The 20,854-nt window shown below is 39.0% G+C and overlaps 2 protein-coding genes across 2 annotated transcripts; both read left to right on the top strand.

Moving 5' to 3' along the window:
• Nucleotides 1-1,174: 1,174 nt before the first annotated feature.
• Nucleotides 1,175-5,927, top strand: LOC103711482 (protein KINESIN LIGHT CHAIN-RELATED 1-like). The gene is made up of 3 exons (XM_008797631.6): nucleotides 1,175-2,038; nucleotides 2,371-3,279; nucleotides 5,462-5,927. Exons 1-3 carry the CDS (start codon nucleotides 1,383-1,385, stop codon nucleotides 5,691-5,693), a joined length of 1,797 nt encoding a protein of 598 aa, XP_008795853.4. The 5' UTR covers nucleotides 1,175-1,382; the 3' UTR covers nucleotides 5,694-5,927.
• A 4,314-nt stretch (nucleotides 5,928-10,241) lies between these two features.
• On the top strand, nucleotides 10,242-20,760 carry LOC103711471 (hexokinase-2-like). Its single transcript, XM_008797620.6, has 9 exons — nucleotides 10,242-10,971; nucleotides 15,162-15,312; nucleotides 15,409-15,591; nucleotides 17,016-17,090; nucleotides 17,278-17,433; nucleotides 17,711-17,809; nucleotides 17,888-18,018; nucleotides 19,881-19,962; nucleotides 20,068-20,760. The coding sequence occupies exons 1-9, from the start codon at nucleotides 10,700-10,702 to the stop codon at nucleotides 20,419-20,421; spliced, it is 1,503 nt and encodes a 500-aa protein (XP_008795842.4). The 5' UTR covers nucleotides 10,242-10,699; the 3' UTR covers nucleotides 20,422-20,760.
• The last annotated feature ends 94 nt before the right edge of the window (nucleotides 20,761-20,854 follow it).

The following is a 20,854-nucleotide window of genomic DNA, read 5'->3' on the forward strand; positions in this document are numbered from 1 at the left end:
GTTTGGATGCCCAACAATGAGCTTCCACACAACTAGTAAGCATAGAGAAGGGGAAGGATGGAGTTGTTACATGAAGTAAAAAGTTTATTTATAGGTCTTACATTCTTCAAAATCTTGGTTTAATGGAAGTGCTTCTTGAAAAAATTATTTTGTTTTTTTCCTCAAAAATAATTAAGGTGGAGAAAATGACAGCCCTACCTTGATGTTTTCCTGTACTTTTTTTCTTTGCCTTCTTCATCCACGATGCTCCCACGATGCTCCCATCCATCTGGAAGTTATGACGTGGATTCAAAAGTTGGGAGGCTTTTTTTTTTACATTAATTTAGTCCACAACTTTATAAAAGATATTGGCCAGACTCATCCTTTGACAAGAATGATATTGAATACATCCTCCTCCTCATCCTTTGACAAGAATGATATTGAATACATCCTCCTCCTCTCTAAATCCTGCTGCCATTCTTTTCGTCTCCCATCTCCATCTAACTTGTTCTATACCTAGGTCTCACATACTCTAACCATCTCCTCCTCTTTGAACTTTACCTCTATTCTCATCTCTTCTCTCCATCGAACCTGATCTCAAGCCTCGCCCGCTCCTACCATCTCCTCCTCCTTTGTAAACCTCATCATCTCTCCTATCTATATAAACCGCTTTTGACAAAAGTATTTTAGTTCTACGCGTGACCAACGCATGATAAAATCTTCTGAGTCCAAATAAATAAACATAAATAGCGAGGCCATATGGAATCACTTAACTAATTAAAATGTCATGTTAAAATTTGTTAAACTCGAAAGATATTTAATAAAATTGTTCTCAAGTTGAGGGTGTCTAAATGATTTTATTAATGGATATCTAAAAATCCATTCCTTGAAACTGGCAGTAGGCACCACCCAGTGGCAATTGAGTAATTTTAGGCACATAGTAGCGACGTCATGGTAATTAAGCGGTGCAGATGGACACTTTAATCCTTTCCTATTTCATTTAACGGGCAAAAAGAAAGCAAAAGAAAAAGGAAATTCGAACCCAGCGCACAAGTAAAGAACCTAAAGCTTCCAAAATCCACAAATAATTAATTAAAATAGAAATTTATATGTATCTTTTTTTATTAAGTCTCGTTCCGGTAAATTTCTTATTTTTTTTGGTAAAAAGGATAAATTTCTTAAGTTTTTTGAAATATAGAGTAGAAGTACCTTGCAAGCAAGCTTCAAGAATGGTGGCGAGTGGTAATCTCTTAACAAATAATGCGACCCGTTTCCTCTCCATCCCTTGTATGTCTTTGACGCCACCTCTGCGACTCGGTTTCTCCTATAAAAACACCCAAATCTTCGTTCCAATTCCGTGTCTCTTATCGTGAAAACCTTAGATTTCCATCTCCGGCGCCGCCATGCCGGGTCTCGTCGCCCCGCCCGACACTCCACCGCTCCGGATTGCTGTCCCCAACGACGGCGACTCCCAGATCCGGCGCCCTGGCGAGGTCAGATCCCCAATGCCGAAGAAGTTTTCGACCCCGTCGCCCTCCCTGTCCTCCCGCGCGAGGCCCTCCCCGGACCGGAAGAAGCGGACCCCGGGATCGTCGTCGGCGGAGAAGCAGCGGCCACCAACGGCGGCGGACGAGGCTGCACTGGACAACCCGGATCTGGGTCCATTTTTGCTGAAACTGGCGCGGGACACGATCGCGTCTGGCGAGGGCCCAGGGAAGGCGCTGGAGTACGCGGTGCGGGCGTCGCGGGCGTTCGAGCGGTTGGGGGAAGGGGCGGCGCTGGAGCTGGCGATGAGCCTGCACGTGACGGCGGCAGTCTACTGCAGCCTGGGTCGGTACGAGGAGGCGGTGTCGGTGCTGGAGCGGGCGGTGGCGGCGGTGCCGGTGGCCGGAACGGCACCGGAGCACGCGCTGGCGGCATTCTCCGGGTACATGCAGCTCGGGGACACGCACTCGATGCTTGGAAGGTTGGATCAGTCCATCGACTGCTACACCAAGGGACTCCAGATCCAGATGGAGGAGCTCGGGGAGGGAGATCCCAGGGTGGCCGAAACTTGCCGGTGAGTGCGCCGCGGCTCTATACCTTTCTTTCCGCATATTGCACTTTTTTTTTTAACCCTCCTGCTCTGTCCTCCGGCGTGGATGGTCTCGATTGCCGTGATAGCCCTCGAAGCGAGGCGCACGTTAGCACCAAGAAAATATACTGCAGCAAATAAAACCATGTAAGGCTGCCATCAAGAACAGAGTTGCGGGCTAAAGGAACCGCTCCCAACCTCGATGATCACGGATAATTAAACTGGTTCCTCAGTTCTTTGATCTCCCATCTCTCAACGCTTCCCCGGCTTTTCCCTTTTCCCCTTGGATCAGTAACTGAATTTTAAAAATTTGGCAGGTATTTGGCCGAAGCTCATGTCCAGGCAATGCAGTTTGATGAAGCGGAGAAGCTCTGCTGCAAGACACTCGACATCCACCGTGAGCATAGCCCTCCCGCCTCTCTCGAGGAGGCTGCAGACCGCCGTCTCATGGCCCTCATCTATGAGGCCAAGGGTGACTTTGATGCTGCCCTCGAGCACCTTGTTCTTGCTTCCATGGCCATGATCGCCAATGGTCAGGAGACTGAGGTTGCTGCCATTGATGTCAGCATTGGCAACACTTATCTCTCCCTCGGCCGTTTTGATGAGGCTGTCTTCTCTTATCAGAAGGCCCTTACAGTGTTCAAGTCCATCAAGGGTGACAACCACATGTCTGTCGCTTCGGTCTTTGTTCGCCTTGCCGATATCTACTACAAGATGGGCAAGTTTCGGGAGTCAAAATCCTACTGCGAGAATGCCCTCAGGATTTATGCCAAGCCTGTTCCAGGCACCAGTCCTGAGGATATTGCTGGAGGTCTGATGGAAATTTCAGCCATTTTTGAGGCGGTGAATGAGCCTGAGGAGGCATTGAAGCTGTTGCAGAAGGCACTGAAGCTGCTGGAGGATTCGCCAGGGCAGTGGAGCACTGTTGCAGGGATTGAGGCCCAGATGGGGGTGATGTATTACATGGTTGGGAGGTATGGAGAGTCTTGGAGCTCTTTCGACAGTGCTGTGGCCAAGCTGAGGGCCAGTGGTGAGAAAAAATCGGCCTTCTTTGGAATTGTGTTGAATCAGATGGGGCTGGCATGTGTGCAGCTGTTTAAGATTAATGAGGCGGCAGACTTGTTTGAGGAAGCTAGGGCAATTTTGGAGCAGGAATATGGGTCAAGCCATCCAGATACTCTTGGGGTGTATAGCAATCTAGCTGCAACATATGATGCCATAGGAAGGTAACATAACTTCTGCAGTCTGCAGTTATTCAATCCTCATATTTATTCATTCTTTTTCTAGAAGTTATATCTATGTTTCTTAATCATTACTCAGGCTTCTATATGTAGCTTGCAAGTTGCTTTTTTTGTTCTGTTGCTATTTTCATGTCTTTCTCTATTTGTTCTTTAACTTTACTCTTAAGAAGTTGTTTAGTTCATTTAGCAAATGGTCTGTTGTTTTAATACATGGAAGAAATGGATGGCACATTCTTTTCAGATATAGATCCTTATTTTCTTTAAAATAAATAACTAATTACTTCCCAACAATTCATGAGCTATGCATGGAAGCCCTTGGTTCGATAAAAGGAGTCTAAATTTAAGCAGTTAGGTGGTTTGTTGATTTAATATGAGTTTGAGGGCTTAGATAACATGTGTCCCATGGAAAGAATGTTAGTTTGGGAAGTCATCTTCAGAAGATTTTGGACATCCCCTTGAGTTGTAATGTGCTGATATGCCTGGATGCCCAACATTTGTAATGATTTGCGAGCTTTGACAATCTTCTACATCCTTTTAGCTTTATTCTCTCAAAATTCCTTCAAATATTTTAATGCCAGAGGCTCCAACAGCTTCCATCATTGCTCAGATTTATTTCTTTCTCTTGGTCAGAATTATCCTCTGTCATGCAGCTGGCATATTGTCAGTAATCAAACTTATCATGTTGTCCTTTGTGGTCAATTGGAAACTCATGTAGAATAAAATTCTAAGTTTGAGGAGATGGTATGTAAGCTTATATTGTAACTGAAGAAAATGCTGGCAAATCTGAAGAGAGGTGATCGTGGCAAGATGATTTTGTTTAAATTTTCTTCTGACACATGGAAAAAATTGATTTGGTTCCTTGGTTTCGTCCATTGGAGATGGTGCTATAGTTATTTTCTCATATTTGACCATATAATATAGTTCCTATCAGGGCCAGATAAATGATGTGTAGGGTTGAAATTGGATCGGATACTAGCATATTCATATCCATATTTATTTTGTTTGATGAATACAGATACGGATGTTAGTCGGATGCAAAAATTTATATCTATATTTGTTTTAAACGGACACGTATATAAATCGGATACCAAAAATATGGATATAAATATGGATATAAATCGGATAATTAAACTTTATGACCACATATTATTAAGTGAATGATAAATCAAGTTAATAGCATATTAATGTGATCATTTATTTTTCTTAAAAGTTCATGAATATCATATAAAATTAAATAGAATTACAAATAGAATTAGATATTCAAATTCGGATTGGATAGTTATATGTTCATATCTGTATTCATTTTTACTTGACGGATATGGATACATATATGAATATTAGTTAGATGCTTAAATTTCTATCCATATCTGGATAGATTCGGATATGAAAATGATCCGGACGGATATTATCCGATCCACTTTCACCCATAGTGATGTGATCAGTCCAGCAGCATTTATTTTGGATGCATCATTTCATCTGTTGTGACCTTTATCTTCACAACAATGGTTTCAATCTATCTAACAGATTGATCAACACAAGCCAGGGTAAACAAGCTGAGCTGGTGCATGCCAGCATAACTCATGTTTTTATTTCGAACTCATCTAGAGGCGTTTGTGAATTTTCAAGATATCTGAGCTAGCTACTAGCCAAGCGTTGATCTCGCTCGAACTGTTTACTAATTGATTGTCAAATTCAAGCAGAATTTGAGCTGAACACGAGCCGCTTGTTAACAGCTCTCCCATTTGAAAGCCCTAACTGCGATGTAGCACATAAGTGTTGTCTTTCATATATTCATTGTTCTCATCAGTCTGTAGATATTGCATATATTGCATCTTTATGCTTAATAATGGAACTTATTCTTCATATTAGTGCAGGAGATTTTTGGTCGATTTACTGTTTTAGGCTTCGGTGGCATCTTAATTATGGGAATATGCATTTCTAGGATAGTGACCATTGCATCACCATTTTGATTCAGGTATTGTGATAAACATTTTCTGGCTAAACAAATCACATTTCTATAGAGTTCGAAGCTTGGAAATGTCAAGCCTATTGATGTTCCAGATGAAGCCTCTAAGCATATGAGCTGTTTAGCACAAAATATAATATGCTAATAACTCAGGATCAAAGATTTCATGTCATTCACTCTTTTGCACTTGTTTCATGGCAGGGTGGAAGATGCAATTGAAATCCTGGAATATGTACTTAAGGTGAGGGAGGAGAAACTTGGAACAGCAAACCCTGATGTTGAAGATGAGAGGAAAAGGCTCGCTGAGCTCTTAAAAGAAGCAGGTAGAGTCAGAAATAGGGAGCCAAAGTCCCTAGAAAATCTTATGGTCACTAATTCGCACAGGGTCAAGGAGGGCACAAGGAGGTGGTCTGCCCTGGGTTTCAAGACTTGATAGAGAACCGTGTAACATAAGAATACGTGTGTAAAGAGATCAAAATAGGAATTTGGTGGTTTCCTGCTGTTTGAGCTTCTACAATTTTTCCATTTTTCTTTATTTTCTGTTTCTTGAAATGTTTTCATCTTACCTACAGTTGATTTACTGTGTATTTATGATGTGAGTGAAGCTGTCTTATAGTGGATTCTTCTATCACCGTGGTGAATAAATACTTAGGGGTTTTGTAAATCATATCCAATATTCTTTCTTGATATTATAGATAATTTTTTTTTCTTATCATTATTTACAAATCGATCGAGATAAAATTCATATTGGCCTGCCAAGATCCAGGCCAACTTTGGAGTTGGCGATGGCCCAAGTTGGGTCCAGGCCCGTGAAAGGTTGGTCTAAGCCCAACTCATACCAAGATTCGCTTTCTCATCACGTTGCGATTTGGAGAACCAGGCCTGCTTCAATTTGTTGGAGTTCTTAGCCCGGGCATTCCCAAGCTCAGAATTACGACCTGAATACAAGCTTAAGCATGGCCTTCCAGGTCTGGTCCATTTAGATCCCAGGCTAAGATATCTCAATTGTTCAAAGGTCAAACAAACCCTTGTGACATTGTTTGCGACTTCGCAGTCACAAATACTTGTAAAGTAGCATGATGTATCTTGACTGAAAATAGGAAGGACCTTTGAACTACTTTCTTCTAGTTGTAGTTACCAACTTTCTTCTTGTGCTTGATTAACTAGCAAGATAGGATTAGACTGCTAGTGTTTGGAATCTTGCATGCTGTTAGACAGTTGAAACCGCTAATTTGTTCAACCTCATGGGTCCATTATGGGGCAAAAAAATGGCACTGAAGCAAGCATTCCATTGTTCATGCGATTGCTGTGCAAGATCTTTTATTTGATGAGAGAGCCGGGATGGAACTGGTTCCATATCTTGAGGCCATAAATCCTTGTCAGCTGAGCTGTTAGAAAAGGACATAGGAATCTTTTTTTGGAGCCATAAGTGTCGACTGTTCTATTATCAGCCAAAAGGACCGAATCCGCATACTGCTGGTTCAATTTTTTTTGGGAAGACTGATTTCCATGTTCCTAATTATTTGGAGATCTTTAGTTTCTTTTGTTGAGAATGCAATCCAATTTGATCTTGTTACAAGTAGCAAATGCATAAATGTTAGTCATAACCACTGAGATGTGGATTGTAAGTATAAGATACAAATTTGAAGAATCACTTGCGTTAAATCATATGTTGGTCTCTTTGTCCATTGTAACCATCTTTGTGACTTCCTAATGTACAGAATAATTTGTATCCACCTACCTTACTCGGCATACCATATTTTGCAAATGTATATGTGAGGATTTGTATATGCATGAATTTAGCCTTACATCGGTTATTCATCGGAGAGATATTGAGTACTTATAAAAGACTAAGCAACTCAAAAAATACCTTACTACTAGCTATTTTAGTGAGATCCTGAATTATTACAAATGGTATTAGAGCAGACCCGGTCCATAACCCATATAGATTAGGGAGCATTGTAGTACAAAATCATTGAGCCTAATAACGAGCCGATCATGATGCTTGTGATTAGATTTAAATGAATTGATCTTAGGTACTTATTCTAAATTAAAAAAAACTCAAAAATATTTTTCGGCCAGTCATTTTGGACCATGCTGCAAAGAACACGAACCTCATGGCAACAAACCATATTAGCAGCTAACTAATCCACATGAACAACATGCCATCACTATCACTGGAGTAATGGTTCCAATGCATTGAGTTGTGAATTATGAATGCACCACCACATAATTATGCCTCGTATCGTTTTTATCATGCCATTTAGAAGTGGTTGGCAAAAGCTTTGATAGATTTTCTTTTCTAGTGCACGCCATAGCCCATAGCCAGGGTTCTGGCTGCTACCTTTATTTTAGAACCAGATTCCTGAGTTAGGAAGCGTTTACATCAAAGGTTGGTCATTGCCTTTAATTGATTTGTCGAGAAGAGGATGTGGGAGGCAGACATCTAATTAAAGGCACTGCCTCCTGCTGCGACGTGAAACCATTCACGTGTCGTTCCCTTGTGACAGTCGGTCTCTTCTTTCTTTCTTCTTCTTCTTTTCTTTTCTTTTTTTTTCTTTTCTTTTTTTACTGAAAATAAAGAGAAGAAAGAGATGAAACCCGCCCGCATAGGCCTCCTTAGTATCGGTGGATCATATGGCGACTTCACTGGATAAACCAGATGAAAGGCATCCGGTCTTCATATTTAATTAATGCCTGCGCATTTTGAACTTGGGTCACTCCGATAAAATTTTAGCTTCGTTCTAACTGTGCTACCATCTTGATGGCATCATCGCTTTCTCTAGGAAGAAAAAAAATCAGAAGGGAACTCGAGATTCCTCCGTTACGGAAGTATAGTAACGATGGTGACAGATCCCCTCCTTTTTGGACCGTTCGTCTTGTTAGTGCTTTCCACGGTGTTCTGCGTCAGTTTGGCGGTGTCACGCCTCCAGATTCCAGTCCAATGGTGCACGCACATGCACAAGCGCGCGCACATGCACGCACAATGGGACTACGGGACTATGGGAGTGATGGTGCTGCTAGAAGTGCAAGAAAGTTAGGTTGGATTTGGTGTAGTAATTTGATTACTCTTTTAGCCTAAGATTTAAATCAGTATATGATCATTGCTTAACAGATTCAAGTTGGATTGTGCTTATTTCGAGACAGGTCAAAGTTTAAGGGACTATAATTTATTTTTTTTATGTCAAATTAAATCCACTTAACTTTAATCGAATCAGTATCAATATCATGAAATTTGCACTCAATTCTATTGGCGATTGTCTTTATCTAAGTTCATGTCCAATTAGTTTACTGTTATTTTGGTTGCAGCTTGGGTCGAAGGCAATTTGTGAATAATGTAGATCTGGATCATCTTGACCTACCGGTGTCCTAAAAATTATTATTATAATAAAATGAGAGCGAGAAAAGGTGCCATTGATCTGAATGGATAATATGGTGAAAATGAAGGAAAATAAGTACATATATTGCCCATGATGATTTGGATCTAGTGGCATATATATATATATATATATATATATATATATATATATATATATATATATATATATATATTAGAATACATATCCTTTTATATATGACAATGTTTTAGGGAGAGGGAAGCGCATCTATCGAGAAATAAAGGATGCGCATTAATCAAATTCCTTAGGTAGATAATGTGCTTGATCTGTTGGGATTTAGATAGTTTAAGGTTCTAGTCTCATTGAATCTGATTAGATTGGCTTATCTGCTCAAGTATTATTAAAATTTATTTCTATTTATAATAAAAATTTAGCTATAAAAATTTCTATTTATTATAAATTCTTACATTATTATACTATATTTGAAAATTCGTTAGAAGAGAGAAGATTATATTCCATGTATCATGTAGGGCCAATATTAGTAAGGCTGGTATTAATGACGAGAGTTTATCCAAATTATCCATCCGCTATATAGATGCAGGTATTAATGACCCTAATTATAATAACAAAAATTTCTACTTGATCATAATTAAAATTAATTACTAAACATGCAATTATTGGAGTATTTTATTATTTATAATTTATTGAATTGGTATTATTGCATTTGAAAAATAGTTTGAGAAAATGAGAAAAAAAAATATATCCCATATATTGGACAAGTTATACGCTAGTATACCAAAATATTTCATACACTGCATGCATGCTACATGGTACGAGTTTAGAGTAAGTTCATGCTAGGGTCTGTGTAATTCGCAGGCATGGCGGAGATGGCCATACACCAAGCACGTCAGGTGGGGGCCACTTTGGTGATATTATTGGGTCTTATATTTTGTGAGGTCTGTGCTTAACTAAGTTTCGAAAAGAAATGAGGATTTTAATAAATCGCTTACGTGTGGCATAACGAATTGCCAACCATATGGTTTTCATCTGAACAAGATAAACATCAAAGTTGAAAAATTATATCTTGCATCATGCTCACCACATCAACGGTGATGCATGAGGCTCGGAGATGCACGACTCGTGTGGGGAATATCCATTGGTGGAGAATATAATTTCTGGTCAAAGCTTGATGGTGGGCCCGTATGCTTATCTCATGATAAAAACTTGTTGGAATTATTTGATTGGAGAAGTTTGCCATAATATTCCTTATCCTTCGTCAACAACCCTAACGCTGCATCGCGAGCCGTTTCTAACTTCTTCGCAACGCTGTTCTCAGCTTTTTAACCTCTTCGTGGCTACCAGATCGTCGCCACGTGGACTATCACCCATCTTGAAATACACGTGTCACGATCTTTAACGTGCTGACTCTGACTTCCGGAAGATCACGTGATTTCTTCATCTCGGCGTTTTGTCATATCCAATCAAAATTACCTAAACACCCATAGCGCTTTGAAGTAATTTTCCAGAAATGCAAATGGTTAGACCGCGTGATTTGTCTCGTAATTTAGTGAAACATCAAGGGCATTCTGACAAAAAAGAAAATCAAGAAAAATTTTCTTGAGTGGGGAAAACTCCGAAATCTTGGATATGCTCTTCGTTAACCTCCAAAAAACTCTCTCTCCTTCAAATCGTCCCCATCCCTTAAGAATCGGAAACCACGGTCACGAGAGCTCTTCGTCTGTGTCTCCGCCTCCCTCTCAAGTATCGCTCGATCCCCTTCTTCCTCTGAATCCCACCATCTCCATTGGATCTCAGGGTCTCCGGCGATCCCTCTCCTCTCCGATCGCCGGCGATCGGCGGCGGGAGAAGAAATTTTTTATTGAAAGAACGGAAGCAAGGATCTCCGAACCGATCTAGGGTGTCTTGTCTTCTTCCGATCAAGAAAGAACGCGCGGAGGGGAAGAAAGCAGAAGAGAAAGAATTCGAGGCCCTAGTTTCTTGGATCGAGTGGAAAGCTAGGATTTTGGTAGATCTTATTAGGAGTTAGCTTAAATTTTTCTTACTTTCTTTTGTCTTTGGGTGATTTTGGGGAGAGGCGGGCATGGGGAAGGTGGCGGTGGGAGCGGCGGTGGTGTGCGCGGCGGCGGCATGCGCGGTGGCGGCGCTGGTGGTGCGGCACAGGATGCGGAGCTCCGGGCGGTGGGCACGGGCGATGGCGATACTGAAGGACCTGGAGGAGAAGTGCGCCACGCCGATTGGGAAGCTGAGGCAGGTGGCGGATGCGATGACCGTGGAGATGCTCGCCGGCCTCGCTTCGGAGGGCGGGAGCAAGCTCAAGATGCTTATCAGCTACGTCGATAACCTCCCCACAGGGTACTGCCTATTGTTTCTTTCCCCGCCTATTCTTTTTTTCAATTACGGATGTGCATATATATCGAGTTCTATGATTGGATCCGCTCGGGCTATGACTTTGATTCTTGAGATACCCTTCCCGTTACCATTACTGTAGTTGGAAATTTGCTTTCTTTTGATATGCTTTCTTCCCTTCTTTATGTTAAAAAGATTTTTCTTTGTATCTTGTGGGTGGTTCTTTCCTCTTTCTCGTAGTTGTTTATTGCTGTACTTCAAAAATATTTCTCACGCGGATTTCTTGCGTTTTGGGTTTGTCTGTCAGAATTTACCTTTTCTATTTTGGAGTCCCTACTTTGATGATTCTTTCTTCATAGTTCTTGTTCTTCGTGAAAACGTTCTCCGGTTCTGCATCTCTTGTTTTACTCCAGGCCCAATGACCCTTGTTTTGTATGATGTTATGGGCATGAGTTCTGTGAGGATGTGGGGGAGGGTGTTATACTCCTTTTCAGTGGAAAAACAAGATGAAGAAAGTGTCTTCTCTTTATCGCAGTCAGCAACTAACATGAAGTTCTGCATGATGCATTCCCCCTCTTTTGAATAGAACAAGTTCTATGACTATTTTCTGACTTCTCTATGACTATCAAATGAGCTTATTTGGTCGTCATGTCTCACTTTGCTTCTTCCCTGGTTATGGATGAGTTCAGTAACTTCAGATTATATGTCAATAGACCGGCCCAGTTCTGTTACAAGGATATATCTTGGTTGCTGGCTATAATCCAGTTTTGGCTTGTGGGACGATAGTTCTTGAGCTTTGATGTATTTTAGGATTCAGGGCATTGGGGTTGATTGTTTATTTTATTTGCTTATTTTTCCTGACCCTTGCTTTATATAATTAGCTTTATGATTAGCTCCTGGTTCGTAACACTTAATTCTTTAGGACAGTTACCAAGACATATTAATCATGACCTTTTAAGTCAGTGGCTACCTATGGAACAAAATCTTGCCAATATAGAATTTTGTTTACCGACCGTGAATCATAAATATTCTCTTGTGCAAATAGTTGCTGAGCTGGTATAACAGAACAAATATCTGGAGTCAATTAACAGATGCAATATAGAGATAGGTAAATGGCGACACCAAAACAAAATGGTTGCACCTAGAACCTCAATATGCAAGCTCTTTAAACTATGAAGCCTCATCTTAAGTTGTCAGGTTCATGAACAATGGTTTCCAACATGTTCTCTACTTTGGATCTTGCATCATCACCTCTTCTACATCCAGTTGATAATTTATTGCAATCAGCCTTTGGTGTTTGAAGTAAATGTCCTGTGTTTGAAGTAAATGTCCCATAATGTTGTAGAAAATTTGTAATTTTATGATAGAAAGGGACATGCCGTATAACAATAGAATGATGCTTTACATGCTTTTAATATTATATTTGCAATGTTTTTCTCTGTAAAATATTTTTTTCATGTTATACAAGTGCTTTATTTTTTACATGTGTTAATGTTGATCTGGTCTTTTGGCTTATAAAGTGTTATTAGAGATTATTTAACTCCTTGAGTCAGATGGTGTGATTTTCCTCCCTTCATCTAGACTCTTCATGACTAGGATAACTTTGAGTATTAGAACCTTAGTTTCGTAATCTTAAACTTTATAATCAGCAGTATGGGTCTTCGTTCTTGACGGATGACATTCTAGTGTACAGTTCAAGTGCCCTCTACTTCAATAACAGCCATAACCATAACCATAGCCATAAAATAAAATTGAAGCCTTCAACTTTTTGGGGCTGGCTTTATGGATTCCCATTTTCCAAATCCCTATGCAGGGCTATCTCTGAGCTTATTTCAAGCTTTTCTATATCCTTTTTCATAACTTCCATTCATGTTATATTACGTTTTCAGCTTCTTTTCCTACAACATTCAACATATATAAAGTATACCTCTTTTCTAGAACTCCCTTGGATCTTCATTGTACATGTTTGTATCACCTCAATCAAACCTCCACCACTTTGTCGTTATTTTGTACTATTCTTATACTCATTTATCATTCTATTATTCCTAGTTTCACCATGCATCCATCTCAATGTAGTCATTTCTATCACATTCTAAGACATAAATATGTGGGTGTTGCTATTATATAAATTGTTTTCTTTAAGTCATGAAAATTCATCGGAGGTGATCTTCTCGTCAAGATTCTACCATAACACCTTTAACAGCTTATGCCTGATTCCAAAATAGTCTCCATACAAATGGGATAAGACTTGTTGGTTAACTCTTTGCATATAGTTTAACTTGAGCAGCATTATAATCTGACCCGAATGTGTATTTTTGCTTTATCATCTGCATATATGCCATGTTGCCATTAGTCTAGCATATCTCTGCACCAACATGATACCTGACATTCTGAGGAGATAAGTTGGCCTTCTTCAAAATTTGGAACATGGAATGGATATGAATTATATGACATGAAAGGTCGAGTAGTTGTGCATCAAGTATTTATATTGATCAACAAGTGAAGGTCTTTCCTCATTCATAAATTAGTAAGTTGGAAAAATATGAGCTAATGGTGGTCCCATGGATGATGGGCTGTTAGTCACATGTTTAGATCCAAGAGGTATGATATAGATGTATTCAGTTTGTATATTAAGTTTATTTTTTTGGTGAATTGAAGTCATGTATCTTCCTGTCAGTTAATGAAAACAAGTTATACTATGTTAAGCCTGTCACTTTGGGGCTTTGGAGAGCTTTGGATTTTTTGCGAGAAGAATTCTGTTATCTTTACCTATGTAAGAATCAGACTCTATTAAATTTGCTAGGTTGTGACATGTCATATGGTGTTGTTACTGTTAGGATCTGCATAAGGAAAGGAAAGAGTAGGGTTAGGCTGTAACATGGATAAAGAAAAAGATTTCTAATGAAGTCTTCTACTTGTTGGACTTGTAATATGACTTTCATCTTCAGAAAACAAAGAAAATAAGCAAAAAGAGAAGTCAAACATAATCTTGCAAGTAAATCCTTGTCAATGTATTAAGCTATTCTTTTAAGTGGGGACCACTTAAGTTGGGGAATAATGGCTGGAGCATGCTCTTGTCAATCCCATGTTAATCTACATGTTATAAGGAAGTACCTAGGGGAATGATTATCAGATTTATATCTCATTGTACCATGTGGGCCTCCCAAAGTTCTGTTCAATTTGTGCCTCAATTTTATGTTGTATTGGCAAGCTTTGGCTTCTCAGTTTAGTTACTTGACCCTTTGTAAGCTCCAAAGGAGGTTGATAAAAACTATAAAGATTCCGGACCTGTATCGTAGCCCAATATAATAGTACAGACATTGACTTGAACCTTATGCCCATTCAATCTAAGATGATTCTGAGAATTGTGCTTGAACCGATTATTATTGTTTCGATTTCCAGCTAGCTTACATGAGAGATTTCTCTTTAATGTTCTTCTATGTGAAGCCTATTTTTGGATCATTATTAGGAATTACCATCCTATGGTTTAAAGTGTGTTTGCTAGTATAGTCGTTGATGAGTGTTAGTTTAATATACTTACATGTGAGGCCACTACTGATTTAAGAAGAAAAGGTTGTGTATTTATCTGGTAATATAAAAATAAAGCGGATCTACATAACATTAGCATCTGGAGAGTGATTGAGATGGAATCTTCCATTTTCCTCATTTTGAATGCTTATATTTATAGCTGTTTGTACACTGATCTTCATAGCACATGAAAGCAGCTCAACAGATGACCTATAACTCGGTTTGCTACCACCTAGCTCAGGAGGATGGATAATTAATATGCCAATAATGTTAAAAATGTTGGTTTTTCATGGATGCCTTGGACTTGCTTGTTAGCTAACGTTGTTCCAAAAAAACTACTACCATGAAACTAAACATGTCGTTGGCTGAGGAGATAATGGGAGGAGGTAGGAGGATGAGGAGAGTAAACTCTAGTACAGTCTGTAGCAGAGTTGAACATTTGAGCTCACATCTGATAATTTTAGGGTCTATATATGTGTATGTGTATGTGCATGTGCATGTGTCATAAACATGCATTATTTGTTTCTTTTAGCAAATAGATTGCATTAATGATTGTTGGCCTGCATCAAACACGCCTGTACAGCATGACTAATATTATGGATGTGTTGCTAAAAATATTAGGAACCAATTTTTGTTTCATCAAGTATTTAAAAGTAGTATCATTACAGAGATGAGACAGGATTGTTTTATGCATTGGACCTTGGAGGAACCAACTTCCGTGTACTACGTGTACAATTGGGAGGAAAGGGAGGGTATGTTGTCAGGCAAGAATTTGAAGAAGTTTCCATTCCACCAAATTTGATGGTTGGAAGCTCCAGTGTAAGTGAGGGGCCTGGTGTTGTATGTTTGACTCTTCTTTATTTGGAAATATCTAAATCTGCTTCTAAGCTTGCTCAACTTCAATTATGCTTTCAGGAACTATTTGACTTCATTGCTGCAGCATTGGCAAAGTTTGTTGCTTCAGAAGGTGAAGAATTTCACCTTCCTGTGGGCAGGCAGAGAGAACTTGGTTTTACTTTCTCTTTCCCTGTGAAGCAAACATCGATCTCGTCTGGCACTCTTATTAAGTGGACAAAGGGTTTTGCCATTAATGGCACGGTAAATTCTGGTTTCTCTTTTCCTGTTTGACCTAAATGAGATTATGATTTAGCTTTGTTATGTGATGACGAACTTGAAGCTACACAAGAAAATTCTTGGATATGATGAATGTTATTGGTTGTCCATCAGGGTGTCCATGCATGGAATAGATCATTCTGTATCTTATCTACCAATTGTATTCCTGAATTTGGATTTAAGAAGTTTGTTGTTTGGTCTTTTTGGAGCTTAAGACATTTTCCTCTGGCAAAACGGAATTTCCCACATTCTTTTGACATCTTCCAACAAGTTTTTTAATCCTATTCGATATTTTTTCTGACCCTACATGTGGATCACAGTTGTTAATGTTTCTTTATTATAGTTTCATTTGATCTCTCTTTTTTTGTACATGGCACAATCATCTTAATAGATGCGATGCAATTTCTTACGCTTCCTCAATTGTTAATATATACTCTTTGTTTTGTATTGTAGTTTTCTGGCATCAACAAGAATTATCTCATCTAAGATACGGTTAATGAGTATTATTAAGTTTTCCTCCATTATTTTTTAAAAAATAATCCTTCTCAGTTTGCCAGTTCTCTTGTAATTCAAAATTTTGTCCCAAGTGCTCCTATTATTTGCAGTTTCTTCAATGCTTATTTTTTTTTTGGGGTAGTCACTTTTCCTGATGCTTTTTCAGTTAAGTTATTTTTTCTAGCATTTTGAAAATTTAATAAACATGTTCATCAGAATTTTATTTTTTGCTATGTGTATTTTGACTTTCGAGATCTTTGCACTTGCTCTATTGCTTAACATTTCCTTGTTAGCTTTATTTATGTATTTCTAGGTTTTCCTTTTAGTTGAGATTGACATACAAGTTGCCTTTGCTTACTACATGCAGCACTGCATTTAAATGTGTTGCTTAGGATTGGTTGGGCGAGTAGGAATATATAGTTCAAAGGTGAATTTTTATGTCATGTAATGTATTTTTTATCTCTTTTACTAGATTGTAAGGCAAATTAGTTTATTGACTAATTTTTTATTTAATAATCATTGAGTGAACTATAGAATAGAAGTGATTGTCATATGCCTTCCATACAGTCACTTTTGAATAGTTAGTTTGCATTGCTATCTAAATGATCTTTCTCTTGAGCTTATTAGATATGCTCTAGTTTGATATGTGCCATCTTCTTAGTAGTGGTTTATGACAAAATTTCACACTCCATACCAGTTCTTTTTCTTTCCTTAGGGTTGCCTGAAGTTATTACAGATCAGGCCAATGAAGATTATCACTCCGTAAAGCTTAAATGTTTCATTTAGTTTGTGTAAAAGATAGCAAAGGCTCATAGAATCCCACAATCACATTGGCCAGATATCATCATTCTTGCTGAAATTCCTTGTAGACCATAATATGTTTTGATGGACCTTTTTCATTCCTCCAAAGCCAGGTTGGGGAAGATGTGGTGGCTGAGTTGACCAAGGCCATGGAAAGGCAAGGTCTTGATATGCGGGTTACAGCATTAGTAAGTTCCTTTATTCGTACTGCTTTCAAATTTAATAATGAGAAGCTTTGCATTTGAGGCATTTTTTTTCTTTTCTTTTTAGGCATTTTCAAAAAGACATAAGTATTCTTCCAATTGTTGGTTTCTTTCTTCACCTCAAAGGTGAAGATAGTGCAAATTTAGGGCAGAACTGATGGTCTTATTTTAGGTAAATGACACAATTGGCACATTGGCTGGGGGCAGATATTACGATAATGATGTGGTTGCTGCTGTCATACTGGGTACTGGAACAAATGCAGCATATGTAGAGCATGCACAAGCAATTCCTAAATGGCATGGGCTTTTACCAAAATCAGGAAAGATGGTAAGCAGAACTTCTGTTGCCTGGAACTTGTGGAACTTAAGTATGAGAGGTTGGAAACAAAATTTTGAGTAATTTTAAGCTTCTCATTAAACCAATAGCAAGAAACAATCTCTTTTGCCTCTTATTAATGGGCAGGACATGTTATGTTATCAAACATGAGTGAGGCATTTTTTTTTTTTTTTTTTTTTTGAGGTGAAGGGAGGTTGAAACCACCAGGCTTCTATTAAAATAAAAGAGAAGTATTTACAGAGAGTGAGGCATTTTTCTTGTCCTGTAGGTTATCAACATGGAATGGGGAAATTTCAGGTCATCTCATCTTCCTATAACAGAATACGATCAAGCATTAGATGTTGAAAGTTTGAATCCTGGTGAACAGGTGATTTCTTCGTCCACTTCTTTGAGTACAAAAAATTGGTTGTTCAGATTTATATGTACCTTATTTTTTTATTCCCAGATCTTTGAGAAGTTAATTTCCGGAATGTACTTGGGAGAAATTGTACGAAGAGTCCTGTTGAGAATGGCTGAAGAAGCTGCCTTGTTTGGAGACAGTGTTCCACCAAATCTTGAAGTTCAATTTATACTGCGGTATGCTTTTAGTTGTCAATGACCACTGTTAGAATACTGTTCTATTTTGCATAACATCTTTTAAGCAAGTTGTGTTGATTACCACTGTCAATTAGATTATAACTGAATGCATCTTTAGTCATTAACCATCAGTTTCAGAGTACTTAACATCCGTTATCAAATAACCATGATTGCTTCATGTAGGTAGTTCATCATTTCACTCAGTAAGGATACATGCTAGCATAAAATTCTTGAATGGTTTGCTCTCCTTGGGTCATTTAAGTCAATTGTTGCTCCAATTGATAAAGCCTAGCATGATTGTTTTGCTAAAATATCTTCAGAAAGTCTCACATCTCAGTTGCTGTAGAGACTTGGGTTAGACTGGCTGCAATTGTTGGGTTGATGGAATCTATCATCCGCATGATAGTCTTTGAATTATTAATCAACCATTCTCCAGCCTCCTTCGGATGACTTTGTATCACTGTTGACCCATCAATCGTTCCTGAGAGCATTCTCCCCATAATTCCAAAAAATGGAAAACCCACAAACTATAAATTTTGCCATCTAGCTTGACTGAAATTGAAGGCGATGGATCTTGTGATGAAGATGAAGTGATCTGCAACAGAAGAAACCTGAAATATTCAAGAACTAAAGTACGCTTCTTGACAACCTAGATTCAGCCAAGAGATGTTAATCAGCCATATAAACAAATCCGTGCATATGTATCATCGCACCAAACTTCAGAAATATTAAAAATCTGATGTGGTAACCATAAGAAGCTTGTAAATACCACCCATCAAAAAACGCCCACCACCCAAACCTCAAAGAAGAGACCAGATCTGGCACTTCTATTGTAAATCCTTGTCTCCAAAAGCTGGGCCCCTCCAACGATCTTCAAGGGAGCCCCTCCACAAGGCACGGAGCAAAGGCAAGCGTATTTTCGAGAACTATACCAAATCTAGCCTTCAAACCAGCTGGGCCCTCCAAAGACTTGAAAGTGAAGTCATTAGTGGGACCTTTAAGAGAAGAAGTTGATCGCAAGTTGCAGGATTTGACTCTGATACGATCTAAAATATAATGAGGGTTGAGTAGCAAGACACAAAATGTTTTGAAGAAGCTAGGGTAAAAGCCCCGTCCTTATATTCTCATTATATATACATGGTCCATTTACAATAATGCCCTTAACAATAATATATGAACACGACATAGTTTTATGCTCTATATTTTACAAGCAGGATGTTTCCCACATTATTGGATTAGAGACTTTACACAAATATTGTGATGCGTGCAGGCCATAATGGTTGGGTCGGAATCCTTCCTATCCATGAAAATGCCTTCACCACCAGTAGATTGTGACCTGCCACCTTTAAAGAATTTTTATGTTTTTTCCTCATTAGTTTATGACTCTTGTTTAGTATGTTAATATCTAGCATCTTCACGAAAGTCCCACATTTGGTACATATTGCCTATTGAGGACGCTAAAGGTAGTAATAGTAGTTTGAGGTTTTGTTTTTGAATATAGAATTGAAAGCTGAGATGGATACATATTGCCAAGTTAGAAATTTGTATACGTGCCATGCTGTGGCATGTTTGGTTTTGGAAGAGGGCATGGTAACCATTGCACTGTCAGTCTGATCCTGCCTCTAAAAGAAACAGTTAAAAATTTGTTTGTGTAGTCTGAACTGAAAGTTGGTGCATATGGTAATTGTACGTGCGCAGTTTTTTAGTCATTTATTGACTTTCAGAGGGAACCCTTTGGTTGGTATTTGCTTCTCCTTTCCCTGTAATTCTGACAATATCTTTTATTGTGATTTAGCGGACATTTATGTCAGATGTTACAGTATTGGCTTATCATAAACAAAATTGGGACTTGATATGTGCAGGACTCCAGACATGTCAGCCATGCATCATGACACATCATCCGATCTCAGAGTTGTTGGGACTAAACTAAAGGATATTTTAGGGGTATGTTACCTTTCCTTTTTTTCTATAATCTAAATTCCTCCTGACAGAAGTCATCAGAATGTGGCTGTTCTTTTTACAAAATCTTTGTTTTTCTTTTAATTTCAGATCTCTAATACCTCTTTGAAAACAAGAAAGCTGGTTGTCAAGGTCTGTGATATCATTGCCAGTCGTGGGGCCCGTCTCGCTGCTGCTGGAATACTGGGCGTCTTGAAGAAGCAGGACCGTGATAATGCAGCAAGGGATGGAAGTGACATGCAGAGGACAGTGATTGCTATGGACGGTGGGCTTTATGAACATTACACTAGATTTAGAAATTGTTTGGAAACCACACTCAGAGAGATGCTCGGAGAAGAGGCCGCACCGTCTATTGTCATCAAGCTTGCCAGTGACGGATCAGGCATTGGAGCAGCTCTCCTCGCTGCATCTCACTCTCAGTATCTTGAGCTTGAAGAATCCTGAAGGGTCTTGATACAAACCTAGGCAGTCTATGGTTTCTTTTTGTCGCTCCTCATTTCTGTGAAGCAATGCTTAATTTAACACCCCTGCGGCAGTATATGGTAGCGTAGAGAAAACCAGGAGAAATCTTGCAAGTGTATAAATTCTGGGTCTGGCAGTCAGTGTGCGGATGATGCTGCTCCAGACCTGCCATTCTTTCTTTCCCTTCCTGCGAAGTGGCGGAACGGTCAACCTTCTTTTATCTATTTTTCAGTTTTTTACTAGTTTTGTTTTCTGGGTTTCTCCTGACAGTTTAACAATAAAAGAGGGGAATTAATGAAGTCTTTTTTTTCTTGGAGTGGATATCATGCCTTCTATGCAGCTGTTGCACCTTGTTTAAGAAGCCCTATGTAGAGAGTAGGCAAACTCTCTTTTATTACCAGATGATGCTTTATTG

The sequence above is a fragment of the Phoenix dactylifera genome, chromosome 9, assembly GCF_051530095.1.
Source record: "Phoenix dactylifera cultivar Ajwa chromosome 9, Ajwa_hap1_PhDact_Kaust_v1.1, whole genome shotgun sequence".
NCBI lineage: Eukaryota > Viridiplantae > Streptophyta > Magnoliopsida > Arecales > Arecaceae > Phoenix > Phoenix dactylifera.